Source organism: Scyliorhinus torazame, chromosome 7 (assembly GCF_047496885.1).
Source record: "Scyliorhinus torazame isolate Kashiwa2021f chromosome 7, sScyTor2.1, whole genome shotgun sequence".
NCBI lineage: Eukaryota > Metazoa > Chordata > Chondrichthyes > Carcharhiniformes > Scyliorhinidae > Scyliorhinus > Scyliorhinus torazame.
The window spans coordinates 34,995,089-35,010,061 of record NC_092713.1 but is presented as its reverse complement, the minus strand read 5'-3'; the positions used below and the strand labels follow the sequence as shown (position 1 = coordinate 35,010,061).

The 14,973-nt window shown below is 45.1% G+C and overlaps 1 protein-coding gene and 1 pseudogene across 1 annotated transcript in view; one reads left to right on the top strand and one right to left on the bottom strand.

Annotated features, from left to right (window-relative positions):
• The window catches only part of abcd3a (ATP-binding cassette, sub-family D (ALD), member 3a), a 119,045-nt gene that overhangs the window by 60,622 nt on the left and 43,450 nt on the right, over positions 1–14,973 (bottom strand). The window contains exons 7-10 of the mRNA XM_072510541.1: positions 10,144–10,267; positions 9,889–9,945; positions 9,085–9,227; positions 7,852–7,921 (exon numbers count right to left, since the gene is read on the bottom strand). Coding sequence (XP_072366642.1) covers positions 7,852–7,921; positions 9,085–9,227; positions 9,889–9,945; positions 10,144–10,267 — 394 coding nt within the window. The remainder of the gene's footprint in view (positions 1–7,851; positions 7,922–9,084; positions 9,228–9,888; positions 9,946–10,143; positions 10,268–14,973) is intronic.
• Positions 8,859–9,074, top strand: LOC140427548 (U2 spliceosomal RNA; annotated as a pseudogene).

The window sequence follows — 14,973 nt, the reverse complement described above, 5'->3', positions numbered from 1 at the left end:
TGTTCCCGTTGTTGAAGGAATCCAGAACTAGGGGTCACAGTCTAAGGATACGGGGTAAACAATTTAGGACTATGGGGAGAAATTTCTTCACCCAGAGAGTGGGTGAGCCTGCGGAATTCAGTACCACAGAAAGCAGCTGAGGCCAAAACATTTTATGTTTTCAAGATGGAGTTAGAAATAACTCTTTGGGCTAAAGGGATCAAAGGATATGGGGGGGGGGGGGGGGGAGAGAGAGAGAGAGAGAGGAGGAGGAGGAGGGGGAAAGGTAACCGAGTTGGATGATCAGCCATGATCACAATGAATGGCAGAGCAGGCACGAAGGGCCAAATGGCCTCCTCTTGCTATTATTTTCTATGTTCCATTTTATGAAACCGCAAAATGATTGGGGAGGGCGGTAGCACAGTGGTTAGCACAATTGCTTCACAGCACCAGGGTCCCAATTCCCCGCTTGGGTCACTGTCTGTGCAGAGTCTGCACGTTCTCCCCGTGTCTGTGTGGGTTTCCTCCGGGTGCTCCGGTTTCCTCCCACGGTTAGGTTGATTGGCCATGATAAATTGCCCTTAGTGTCCAAAAAGGTTGGTGGGGTTCCTGGGTTACGGGGATAGGGTGGAGGCATGGGCTTAAGTAGGGTGCTCTTTCCAAGAGCCGGTGCAGACTCGATAGGCCGAATGGCCTTGTTCTGCACTATAAATTCTATGAAACACTTAGCATGTGGCATGGAGTCATTCCAGCACAGGAGGACGACATTTGGCCCATCAAGTCCATGTCGGGATATGTTAGATATGACAACCAGAATAACTCGTACATATTGCCTAACACTCCAGCTTAGCACCACGGTAGTGCCTTGTCACATATGTGGCAACTATTTTTTTCTTTTATAAATTTAGAGTGCCCAATTCTATTTTTCCAATTAAGGGGCAATTTAACATGGCCAATTCACCTATCCTGCACATATTTGGGTTGTGGGGGTGAGACCCACGCAGATACCAGGAGAATGTGCAAACTACATATGAACAGTGACCTGGGGACAAGATTGAACCCGGGTCCTCGGCGCCGTGAGGCAGCAGTGCTAACCACTAACCGTGCTGCCTATATCATAAATATATAATTTTGAACAGGTTAACAGGTAAATACATAAATTGCTTTACAATTGTACACACAATTCAAGTAACCAAATATTTGCATGTGACCTAACATGTGCTTGGTCTCATTTGAAAGAAAGTGATGGCAGCCTTTAGTATCGCGAGACAATGGTTTGTGCCGTGGTGATCAACTTTGTGTGTAGCCTGTTGTGTCTTCTAAGTCCCATTGGCAATCTTTGTCACATTTTCTGCGAAGGAAGACAGTGGGCTGAGAAGCTACAGGACTTGTTGATGCCTGCTTTCTCAGGGCTCTCTTCTTGAGGTTTTGTTTTGTTTGTTTCTAAACAATACTCCTACACGCCCAGGAACCTTTACAAATGTACACAGATTTTAAGGATAACATAGGTTACAATATGTATCTTACGCTACAATGTTCTCAATAAACATACAGTGCCTGTAACCCAACAGGCTAACTGCGGTCAGAAAACACCCCACTCTGAAACCCAGTGGCAGATGCCAATCAATCAAGCTGGTGGATTTTTCCTCAAATTCTCCCCCAGATGATTGTCGCACGAGTGTTTCCAAACTCCCTCGTAAAAAGATAGGCTTTAAAATGTTCTTTTAAACAATGCTTTTCTGCAGCTGGTTTCATAAGGATCTGCCTCCAAGCTTCCCAACAATTTAGAAAAGCCAATCCACCTAACCTGCACATCTTTGGACTGTGGGAGGAAACCGGAGCACCCGGAGGAAATCCACACTCGCACGGGGAGAATGTACAAATTCCACAGTCACCCAAGGTCAAAATCGAACCCATGTCCCTGGAGCTGTGAAGCAGCAGTGCCAACCACTGTGCCACCGTGCCGTCCTCAGTATTCCTTTGTCTTGAATGCTTTCAAGCTTTTACACAAACTCTGAAATCCAGCCACCAATTGCTTTGATCCTGATAGCCAAACTCCTTATAGTCACGAGAGTCTGGCCATTTACTACTGAAGGTATTCCTCAGAACGGAAAAAATGGTGACATGGTCAGCATAGAGCAATTCTCTGACGAGGACTTAGAACATCTCGTCTTGGATCTCAGGTGAGCACGGCTGAATTGCTTTCTGACAGTTCTGGTGTGCAAGTAGACACACTGCAGATGACCTGAAAGCATATTACAGCAACAAAGAGAAGAACATGCCAAAGAGCATCAGTGTCAAAACACATCCTGTCTAACCTCACTGTGGATCTCAAAGAGTTCCAAAGTTGCCCCATTACAGCTAACATTACCCACCATGTTGTCATGGAGATCACTGAGTAGATTCAGTGGGCAGTTCATTTTCTCTGGCAGCTTTAATAGACTGTCTCTGTTCACATGGTCATGAAGGTGATATAAAAGGAGTCTGGTTTGTTCAATGCATTTCTCTTGCAGCTGCCTGACTAAGAAGCTCATGTCAATTGTAGATCTTGCAGTTCTGAAACCATACTGGGATTTGGAGTAGATGCAGTCAACCAGGATCTGCAGTCTGACCAGAGTAAAACGGGCAAATTCATTTCTCATGCTGCTCAGCAGGGAGATACCTTGATAACTGTTGCAATCGCTGTGGACGCATAAATAGACAAAATAGGAGCAGTAGGTCATTCAGCCCTCAAGCCTGCTCTGATGGCTGATCTATTTGTGTCGAGTTCCACATTTCCATCTCCCCCCGAAAACCTTTAATTCCCTTGCCCTACAAGAATTTATCTACCATTTCCTTAAAAATATTCAGTGACCCTGCTTCCCCCCCTTCTGAGGCAAAGAATTCCAAATTTGCACAACTGAGAGAAAGAAATTTGCATCTCTGTTCTATAAGAGTGACCACTAATTTTAAAACAGTGCTCACCCACAAGAGGGAACATAATTTCTGTGTCTATCTTGTCAATAGCGTTCAGGATCTTATTATACTTCAATCAAGTCACTCCTCACTCTTCTAAACTCAAGAGGAAACAAAACCAGGCTTTCCAACATATCCTCATAAGACAACCTGTTTGTTCCAGGTATCAATCTGGCAAATCCCCTCTGAACCACCTCCAAGGCATTTACATCTGTCCTTAAATAAGGAGACCAAAACTGCACACAGTGCTCCAGATGTGGTCTCACAAATGCCTTGTATAACTGAAGCGTAACATCCTTATTTTTACGTCATTCGTGTTCTTGCACAGAGTTACAATCTTTTAATCAGGCCTTTGCTGGGGCACTGCCCTTTCCCCACAGCAGAGACGAAGAAGTTTGTGCAGATGCTGCAAGATTGTCAGCTTCGCGTGCTTGATCAGTTCAGGCAGTGCAGCATTAGCACCTGGAGCTTTGCCCACGGCAAGCAAGTAAATAACTTTGCTAAGTTTATTCATTATGGGTTCAATATCAAGCTCTGCCATGACAGGCAGGAGGCTTTCTACGGTGTTCAGAGCTTCCTCGGCAAGTGTGTCCCCCCCCCCACCCCACCAAGTGCAACTCATGGTGGTGTTCCACCCATCACTCCAATTGTTTATTGCAGTCAGTCAGCCCTTGCCTTTATTTCCAATGGAGCCATTTTCTTAGCTGATGGACTTGTTAACTTTTTGATCCCTTCATATATGCCCCTAGCATTTACTGTATTGAAATACATTTAGATATTCTGGCAAAGTAATCATTGAAATGAAATGAAATGAAATGAAACCACTAGCAGTCTGTTGCACTTTACTTCAAGGGGATCAATCCATTGAGTCGTCTGCAAGCCATTGGTCAATCCTGTGTATTTGGTCCCGACATTCCAGCTTGCCAATCAAAGAGTTGGCCTTAGTCTTTTATTTTTGTTTCTTCCATTTATTTGCCAGTTGTGATGGATTCCACGTACTTATTGAGCAGAGACACTAAGCACCCATTGAGGCAAATGGACTGTGGCAGGACAGCACTTCACTGACAGGGGCTGCCCATTTTGAGGTGGACAGTGGCTGACCGATGGGATACGGTCATCCCCCGCACCATTACAAACAGTAAGATAGATTATGAGGGTAAACTTGCTCAGAATATAAAAACAGATTGTAAAAGTTTCTACAAATATATAAAACAACAAAAAAAAAAGAGTGGCAACGGTAAATATTGGTCCTTGAGGATGAGAAGGGAGATTTAATAACGGGAGATGAGGAAAGGGCTGAGGAACTGTACAGGTTTTTTGGGTCGGTCTTCACAGTGGAAGACACAAATAACATGCCAGTGACCGATAGAAATGAGGCTATGACAGGTGAGGACCTTGAGAGAATTGTTATCACTAAGGAGGTAGTGATGGGCAAGCTAATGGGGCTAAAGGTAGACAAGTCTCCTGGCCCTGATGGAATGCATCCCAGAGTGCTAAAAGAGATGGCTTGGGAAATTGCAAATGCACTAGTGATAATTTACCAAAATTCACTAGACTCTGAGGTGGTCCCGGCAGATTGGATATTAGCAAACGTGACACCACTGTTTAAAAAAGGAGGTAGGCAGAAAGCGGGTAATTATAGGCCAGTGAGCTTAACTTCGATAGTAGGGAAGATGCTGGAATCTATCATCAATGAAGAAATAGCGAGGCATCTGGATGGAAATTGTCCCATTGGGCAGACGCAGCATGGGTTCATAAAGGGCAGGTTGTGCCTAACTAATTTAGTGGAATTTTTTGAGGACATTATCAGTGCGGTAGATAACGGGGAGCCAATGGATGTGGTATATCTGGATTTCCAGAAAGCCTTTGACAAGGTGCCGCACAAAAGGTTGCTGCATAAGATAAAGATGCATGGCATTAAGGGGAAAGTAGTAGCATGGATAGAGGATTGGTTAATTAATAGAAAGCAAAGAGTGGGGATTAATGGGTGTTTCTCTGGTTGGCAATCAGTAGCTCGTGGTGTCCCTCAGGGATCAGTGTTGCGCCCACAATTGTTCACAATTTACATAGATAATTTGGAGTTGGGGACCAAGGGCAATGTGTCCAAGTTTGCAGACGACACTAAGATGAGTGGTAAAGCAAAAAGTGCAGAGGATACTGGAAGTCTGCAGAGGGATTTGGATAGGTTAAGTGAATGGGCTAGGGTCTGGCAGATGCAATACAATGTTGACAAATGTGAGGTTATCCATTTTGGTAGGAATAGCAGCAAAAGGGATTATTATTTAAATTATAAAATATTAAAAACATGCTGCTGTGCAGAGAGACCTGGGTGTGCTAGTGCATGAGCCGCAAAAAGTTGGTTTACAGGTGCAACAGGTGATTAAGAAGGCAATTGGAATTTTGTCCTTCATTGCTAGAGGGATGGAGTTTAAGACTAAGGAGGTTATGGTGCAATTGTATAAGGTGTTAGTGAGGCCACACCTGGAGTATTGTGTTCAGTTTTGGTCTCCTTACTTGAGAAAGGACGTACTGGCACTGGAGGGTGTGCAGAGGAGATTCACTAGGTTAATCCCAGAGCTGAAGGGGTTGGATTACAAGGAGAGGTTGAGTAGACTGGGACTGTACTCGTTAGAATTTAGAAGGATGAGGGGGGGGGGAGGATCTTATAGAAACATATAAAATTATGAAGGGAATAGATAGGATAGATGTGGGCAGGTTGTTCCCACTGGCAGGTGAAAGCAGAACTAGGGGGCACAGCCTCAAAATAAGGGGAAGTAGATTTAGGGCTGAGTTTAGGAGGAACTTCTTCACCCAAAGGGTTGTGAATCTATGGAATTCCTTGCCCAGTGAAGCAGTAGAGGCTCCTTCATTAAATGTTTTTAAGGTAAAGATAGATATTTTTTTGAAGAATAAAGGGATTAAGGGTTATGGTGTTCGGGCTGGAAAGTGGAGCTGAGTCCACAAAAGATCAGCCATGATTTTATTGAATGGCGGAGTAGGCTCGAGGGGCCAGATGGCCTACTCCTACTCCTCGTTCTTATTATGTTCTTATCCCACAGCCCCTATTCTCCAAGTCAATTGAGTGAGTCTCTTAACTGCTATCTCCCATGTTGTGTTAATACTTTGTTTTGACACTGGAGTGTCCTCTCCTGGGCAGAGGCCTGAGCAAAACCTATGGAGATTCAGGGTCGCCTCTCAACCTCCACAATTGAGGCACTAGCTTGGTTGGAGGGATTACTGGACAGATTACATAGAGACATCAATCGCCTTTGAGCTCCACTCCAAACCTTTTGTCAGGGTATACTCCCATAGCAAATTGTTTGTGGTTTCTAGTCCGTAATCTTAACAAAAATTGGGAGCTGGTCCAGTATCCAAACACCATCAATCATGTTCTTAATACCCACCCACACACATTCTCTCACTGCCTGACTGCCGAATTGCACACACACGCAGTGGTCCGAGCGCACCTCACACACAAAGCCCACCCCCACCCCCCACCCACACACTGCGCTCCCCACCCCCCACCCCCACATATGCCACATGCTGGCACCCACACACACTGGCCCTCACGTCATGTGCGCACACTGGCCCCTCCCCACGCGCACGCATGCTGGTCCGTAACTGCATGTCCGCGCTGCACCCCCGCATGCTGGCATCCCTCGCTGCACGCACCCCTGCACATACGCCCGCATACACACACACGGCCTCCAGCACACACTGACGTGCACACACACAGTCAATGACTTGCAGGTGAGCCAATCAACAGACAAAGCATGGAAAAAACAGCCCATCATTGAATGATCAGGCTCATGGCATTTTTCAAAATTACGTCGACAAAGTCTGCAAGTGTTCGGTCCAACAACATGATGTGCCACATCCAAGACCCTCGGGGGCCACATCCAGGCCATGGGCCCGAGATTGGATAAGCCTGATATAGAAGGGCCAGGGTAGCAGACACATGGGAACACCACCACCTGGAAGTTCCCCTCCAAGCCGCACACCGTCCTGACTTGGAAATAAAACGCCGTGCCTTTACTGTCTCTGGGTCAAAATCCTGGAACTCCCTCCCTAACAGCTCTGTGGATGTTCCTATACCACATGGACTGCAGCTGTTCAACAAGGCAACTTGCCAACACCTTCTCAAGGGTAATTAGGGATGGACAGTAAATGGCTAGGCAGTGACACCCACATCAATGAATGAATTTTTAAAAAATTCTCTGGCTGGAGTTCTAAAAATTATGGATCATTACTTCAAAATGGCCACTGAAGAAAAGGAGAGGGGTAGAGTTATTAAAGCATAGTTTCTTTGTTACAAGCAGAGGCTGAGTAGAGACCATTGTATCTCTTAAAAGGAAAAGTAGATTAATATTCAAAACAGAAGTTAGAGGGTTATTAGTAGTGGGCAGAACATCAGGATTAGTTTTGGACTGTAATAGCAAAACTCCAATGCAAATATGATGGGCTGAATGGCCTCCTTCTACTCTGCATGGTTCAATGAGGATGCGGTTATGGGTGAAATTGCATAAAGAGAAGGGCAACATTTAATTGTGAACAGGATCACTGAAACCCTTTATCTCAACAACTGTGGAGTATAAAATGATGAATATGAAACCTACGAGAATCATTACAGAGTGACATCAGACTACACTGGTATATATTATTTGCCATTGGTACTTTAATTGAAATTAGAAAAATATTAAATTATTGCCCAATATTTTGTGAACATACCTGCTATTTAGCATATTACAACCACAGTAATCGCCAAGATGATTGGTTTTCTGTTGAATCTTATCAGAGTTGGTCATGTTACTTAGAATTCTGGTTTATCTCAATTCACCACCAAGTCTAAAAGTAACTACATGATCTATTGAATTACAACTTTACAAAGATTTGCATAGAATGAAAGTGATTGCTTACCAGCCTTTTAAACGTAGTATGTATAGTTTGTTTCTCTCTACTGTTCCCATGGTAAAAAGCAATTTCTTCACTGTAAGAACACAAGTACTAATAATTTATTCTGGTTCTTGTAAGCATACACCTTGGACTTGCTATTAATATCCCTTCCACAATGGGCAGAAGATTAAAAATGATGGGTAGCACAATCCCAACTCACCATAGATACATCTATTGTCATGTTACGGATGCAGGTTTTGCGTATGAGTGTTGTGCCATGGCGAAATGGCATATTCAAATCAAGTTCCTACACTGGAGCCTGATTTAACTTGTATTGTTGCTGCACAGGTTTTCCATGAGTCAGGAAACCCAGCAATGAAAAGGAGCTGGGCGCTGTGGGCTCCAGAAGGAAAGTGTTTTTCACCACTGTTAGTGGACTGGGAGTAGCAAGTGTGCTCCCCCGGCCCCATCAAGGAAATCTCCAGGCCCTCCTCAGCCTGTGATCTCAACAGCTGTGATCGCCAACTTCAAATCACTGACCAGGGTGTCTATTTAGGTGGCTGCCAAGCAGGAAACAAAAGAAATAAAAATTATAATGTGATCCTGCCAGTAAGTTTGGAAGGAACTCCATGATCTTGATCTCACGGAATTCTTTGGTTGATTTTGGTTTCCCCACACCTTTTCCACAAATATTAAGCCCTTTGTACTTGGCTTCAAACATTTAACAATCAAGCAGTACATTAGTGCATAACAGGTCATCCTACAGAAAGCCAAAGAGTATAGATATGGACCCAGACTTCCCCGATTTCAGATATCTAAAGGTATAGCGAAGATAAAACAGCAAGCCAGCACAGACCACTCCCATAAATCTTTTGCAGCTGGAATGAGAGGGCAAAACATAGGAAAGGGATGGTGGAGGGAGAAAGTGGCGAGAGGGTTCATTGAAACAGGTCACATATCTTGACAATGAAAACGTTCCACATCAACAATTAAAATATAGTTATGAAACAATTACAAAAGTACCAAATGCTATCACTTCTCGGCCTTTTGGCTAAGATCAAGTGTAGTATCTGCTCTGCCTTTTGGCTCAAATCTGGTAATTCTCTCTATGGGGACCATGAATTGGATTCAATTTGAATTGGTTTTTTGAAGCAGGCATGAAGCTGGATTAGGGGTTCGCCTCTGTCCACACGCTGAGCTCTGGCTTTGTAACTCAGAAAAGGTAATACAAAAAAAAGGTACCAAATGTTTCCTCACCTATTTGTGATAAGCCGTGAATTGACATATCTGTATTCGCCTTCATATCTTTGTTCCGACATTGTCATTTTACCAATTGGTCTTCTAAGCCGAGTCAAAAACAGGCCTGAAACGATCAGGTAAGCCATCATGCTTGCAGGGCCCTAAAACGAAGACAGTAATTGATTTAAAAATACATTTCCTTTTTTGCAGTAATATCAATAGGGCATATTCATACATGCATAGCAAAATGAGCAAAGATTTACACCCAAAACTAATTACTCAACCAGTTGCATTAGCATTTTAACATCAGAATGCTAAGGATTTTATGATGTTTAGTTAATTCAAAACGTATTGCTCATCAAGGAATTTTTAGGTTAGGTATTTTCAAAATTATGCCACCAGAAAGATTTAATAGAATCATAGAATATACAGGGCCATTCGGCCCATCGAGACTGCACTGGTTCTTGGAAAGAGCACCCTGCTTAAGCCCACACCTCCACCCTATCCTGTAACCCAGCAACCCACCGAACCCGAGGGCAATTTAGCATGGCCAATCCACCTAGCCTGCACATCTTTGGACTGTGGGAGGAAATCGGAGCATCTGGAGTAAACCCACGCAGACACGGGGAGAATATGCAGACTCCGCACAGTGACCCAAGCCGTGAATCGAACCTGGGACCCTGGAGCTGTGAAGCAACTGTGCTAACCACTGTGCTGCATGCCATGTTAGTAGAAAACCTCTCTCATGTATTTACAAAGTTAAAATAAGATGTTGCAACCCTATTAGTTTAAAATTAGATCACTAATTTATTCTCAACTTACCTGAGCACCTATTGCACTTGTTAGTTTGTATATATACAGAAAGATGTCCAAAAGAGGCTGAAAAGAAAAGCCACAGGTCAAAAATTAGCTCATGAAATGATGTGACAAGAGTACGGTGAATAAACATTAAAATCACAACAATATTCATAAAAACTAACAATCGCAGAGGATAGAAATATAATAGAATCATACAATTTTAAGTTTATAATTTGTGGTAATTCCTGGAGGATAAGGGAAGCGATGCATTAAACTCACCTTGCTGAGATTTGAATACAAGTCAACTACACTATTGCAGAACTTCTCCACATCTTGAGTTAATAGTTGGTCTGCATTTGCTATTCTGTTGTCAAGGTTACCCATTTTATAATATGTATAACCTCTGTTGGGACAAAAACGTATCTGTTTAAGTGAAACATTTAATTGAAAATATTTTTAAAATTGACTTAATACTGTAGCTTCTAGTAAATTTCCTCAATTAAATAAATTGCACAACAGACTTTGGGACTCGACTGTTTTTTTGAGTGGCAGATGTCAATGGGATCAAAAATGGAAACTGAACAAATCAATTAGACCAATTTTTACTCAGAGGTGGCAGGGGAAGGGGGAATTAGGAATTAGCAGGCAACAAACTCTCCAACCCTCTAAAAGGATACATTTTAAATCATAGAAATTTACAATACGGAAAGAGGCCACTTGGCCATGGTATCTGTGACAGCCAACAAGGAGCCATCCAGCCAAATCCCACTTTCTGACTCTCGGTCTGTAGCCTTGTAAGTTACAGCACTTCAACTGCATATCCAAGTACTTTTTAAATGTAATGAGGGTTTCTGTCTCTACTACGCTTTCAGGCAGTGAGTTCTAGATGCCACCACCCTCTGGATAGGAGTTCCCTTTGTATCCCATCTAAATCTCCTACATTTTACCCATAATCTACAGCTCCCTGTTATGTGCCTCTCAACCGAAGGCAATAGGGCCTTCCTCTCCAATCTATCTGGGCCTCTCAAAATTTGATATACATCAATTGGGTCTCTCCTCAGCCTTCTCTGTTCCAATAGAAACAACCCAAATGCTTTGACTCAAGTTCTTGCCAATCAAAGCAGGGACTGTGAGATAATTGGAAATTTGTGTACAATGCACATAATTGTGCACATCAAAAATGTGCAAAAACAGCTCAAAGCAGAGCCAAGATTGGTACTTGTCATTATTTTAAATTGCACTGGTGTAAGGCAAAACGGATCTGCAGTTAGCTGCAGAGATTTGGTCCCATTTTTGCAGGAACATTTGCAAGGTTCCAACCTCTGGAACGATTCAAGTACCCAATCGAGTCGTTACATAGCAAGTGTCCTATTAATTTTCACCCTAATCGTCGGCAGTACACTCTGATAAGGAAAGACAGTGGCATTGTTGCTGGGGTAATCCAGAGACCCAAGGTAATCCTCTCTGGACTCGGGTTTGAATCCCATCATGCCAGATGGTAGAATGTAAACTCAATAAAAACATCTGGAATTAAAAGTCTAATCATGTCCATGGAATCATTGTCGATTGTTGTAAAAAACGATCTGGTTCACTAATGTCCTTTAGGACAAGAAACCTGCCGTCCTTACCTGGTCTGGCCTACATGTGACTCCAGACCAACGTGATGTGGTTGACTTTTAAATATCCCCTGAAGTGGCCCAGCAAGCCCCTCAGTTGTATTCAACCACTACAAAGAAAACACGAAAAAGTAATGAAACCCGATGTACCATCCGGCATCGACCTAGTCACCGGAAACGACAATGGCAAACCCAGCCCTGTCAGCACTGAAAAGTCCTTCTTACTAACATTTGGGGGCTTGTGCCAAAATTGGGACAGCTGCCTCACAAACTAGTTAAGCAACAGCCTGATATAGGCATACTCACGGAATCATACATTACAGATAATGTCCCAGAAACTACCATCACTATTCCGTATGTCCTGCCTCAAAGGCAAGGTAAGACTCAGCAGACGTGGCAGCACAGTGGTGTACAGTCGGGAAGGGGTTGCCCTGGGGGTCCCCAACATCAAATCCAGATCCCATGAAGTCTCATGGCACCAGGTCATATATGGGCACGGAAACCTCCTGCTGATTACTACATGCCGTCCCCCCTTGACATCAAGGCAGCATTTGATGGAGTATGGCATCAAGGGGCCCTAGCTAAACTCGAGTCAATGGGAATCAGGGGGAAAACTCTCCACTGGTTGGGGCCATGCCTGGTACAAAGGAAGATGGGTGTGGTGGTTGGAGATCAATCATCTCAGCTCCAGGACATCACTGCAGGAGTTCCTCAGGATAGTACCATAGGCTCAATCATCTTCAGCTGCTTCATCAAATGACCTCCCTTCTATCAGAAGTGGGGATGTTTGCAGATATCCAAATGCTGCAAGACCTGGACAATAGCCAGGCTTCGGCTGACAAGTGGCAAGTTACATTCACACCACACAAGTGCCAGGCAATGACCATCCCCTCCAAGAGAGGATCTAACCACCGCCCCTTGACATTCAATGGCAATACCATCGACATAATGGGGGTTACCATTGATCAGAAACTGAACTGGTTAGCCATATTAATATTGTAGCTACCAAGGCAGGTCAAAGGCTAGGAATCCTACGGTGAATAACTCTCCTCCTGACCCCTCGATGCTTGTCTACCATCTACAGGGCTCAAGTCAGGAGTGTAATGGCATACTCTCCACTTGCCTGGATGAGTATAGCTCCAACAACACTCAAGAAGCTCAACACAATCCAGGACAAAGTAGCCCGCTTAATTAGGCCTCCTTCCACAAACATTCAAATCCGCCACCACCGACGAGCAGCAGCAGCAGCCATGTATACCAACTACAAGATGCATTGCAGTAATTCACCAAGGTCCCTTAGACAGCACCTTCCAAACCCACAACCACTACCATCTAGAGAGACAAGAGCAGTAGATACTCGGGAATCCCACCACCTAGAGGTTCCTCTCAAAGTCACTCACCACCCTGACTTGGAAATAGATCAATGTTCCTTCACTGTCGCTGGGGCAACATCCTGGGACTCTCTCCCTAACAACACAGTACCTACACCTCAAGGACTGCAGCGGTTCAAGAAAGCAGCTCACCACCACCTTCTGAAGGGCTACTAGGGATGGGCAATAAATGCTGGCCTAACCACGACGCCCACATCCCGTAAATTAATTTTAAAATTGTTTTTTTAATGGTTTAAAAATAAGGGGTCGCTCATTTAAAACAAGGATGGGGAGAATTACTTTCTCTTAGAGGGTCGTGAGTCGCTGGAGCCTTAAAGGGTAGTGGACACCAAAGGGCACCCTGCCCCCAACGCTAGCGCAGGCCACAATTTCACTGATACCCAAAAAAGATAAAGACGTGTCGGAATGCGGATCGTACAGACCCATTTCACTGCTGAACGTGGATGCGAAAATACTCGCAAAGGTCCTGGCCAAAAGGCTGTGTACCAGAGGTGGTCGCAGAGGACCAAACCGGCTTTGTCAAGGGTAGGCAGCTCACAGCGAACATCAGGCGGCTGCTGAACGTAATAATGACCCCCTCTGGGGAGAGAACACCAGAGGTGATCGTCTCCCTGGATGCAGAAAAGGCCTTCAACAGAGTCGAATGGAAATACCTCATAGAGGTACTGGAACGGTTTGGGCTAGGAGCGGGGTTCACCGCCTGGGTGAGGCTCTTGTACAACGCTCCCAAAGCGAGCGTCTGAACTAACACCACCAGCTCTAAATACTTCCAGCTGCAGAGAGGAACAAGACAGGGCTGCCCCCTGTCCCCACTCTTGTTCGCGCTAGCCATCGAACCCCTGGCGATAGCCCTGCGGGACACGAAAAGCTGGAAGGGAATCCGGAGAGGAGACAGAAAGCACAGAGTCTCACTCTATGCAAATGACCTGCTCCTCTATGTCTCGAAGCCACAGGAGGGACTGAAGGCAATACTGCAAATGCTGAAAGAGTTTAGAACTTTCTCGGGCTACAAACTTAACCTGGGCAAAAGCGAGGCATTCCCAGTGAACTCAAACGGGGGAGGGAGAGAGCTGGAGGGGCTCCCGTTCAAAACAGCCCAGAACAGATTCCGCTACCTGGGGATCCAGATAGCCAGAGACTGGACACAGATCCACAAGTGGAACCTGACCAGCCTGGTGGAGGAAATAAGAAGAGACCTTCAAAGGTGGGGCTCACTCCCACTCTCCCTGGCGGGGAGAATGCAGGCGATCAAGATGAACGTACTGCCAAGGTTCCTCTTCCTGCTTAGATCCATTCCGATCTTCAACCCCAAGGCCTTTTTCCAAAACGTAGACAGTCTAATCATGGCGTTTGTGTGGGAGGGTAAGAACCCGAGAATCCCAAAACAGACACTGCAAAGAAGGAAAATCAAAGGGGGCTTGGCCTTACCAAACCTACAATACTACCACTGGGCAGCAACGGCAGAAAGAGTGAGGGGATGGGTACAAGAATCTGACACAGATTGGGTACAAATGGAGGAGGCATCCTGTAAAGGAATGACCCTCCGGGCCCTGGCTACAGCAGCACTCCCATCCCCCTCAACAAGATACACAACAAGCCCAGTGGTAGTGGCCACACTGAGAACATGGACCCAGCTCAGACAACACTTCGGGATGTCAACTAAAATGTCTCCAATGGCCCCCATCTGCGGCAATCACAGATTCCCCAGCCATGCTAGATACCACCTTCAAAAGATGGGAGGCGGGATGGGGGCACATTGACGGTCGGGGACTTTTACGTAGGGCACAGACTGGTGACACTAGACGAACTGACGAGGAAGTGGAGGCTAGCAAAAGGACAGGAAATGAGACACCTCCAAATAAAACACTTCCTCCGCAAAGAGACAGTGGGGTACCCTGGGGCCCCAGAAAGCACACTACTGAAAGGCCTGATAGGCACAAGCAACGAGAAGGGGGGGTTATGTGGGAAAATATACGGATAGCTACTGGACAGAGCCTGGACTCCACTGGACGGGATCAGACAAAAATGGGAGGACGAACTGGGGACAGAGGTAGGATGGGGACTCTGGAGCAAAGCACTGAGCAGGGTGAACTTCACCTCCT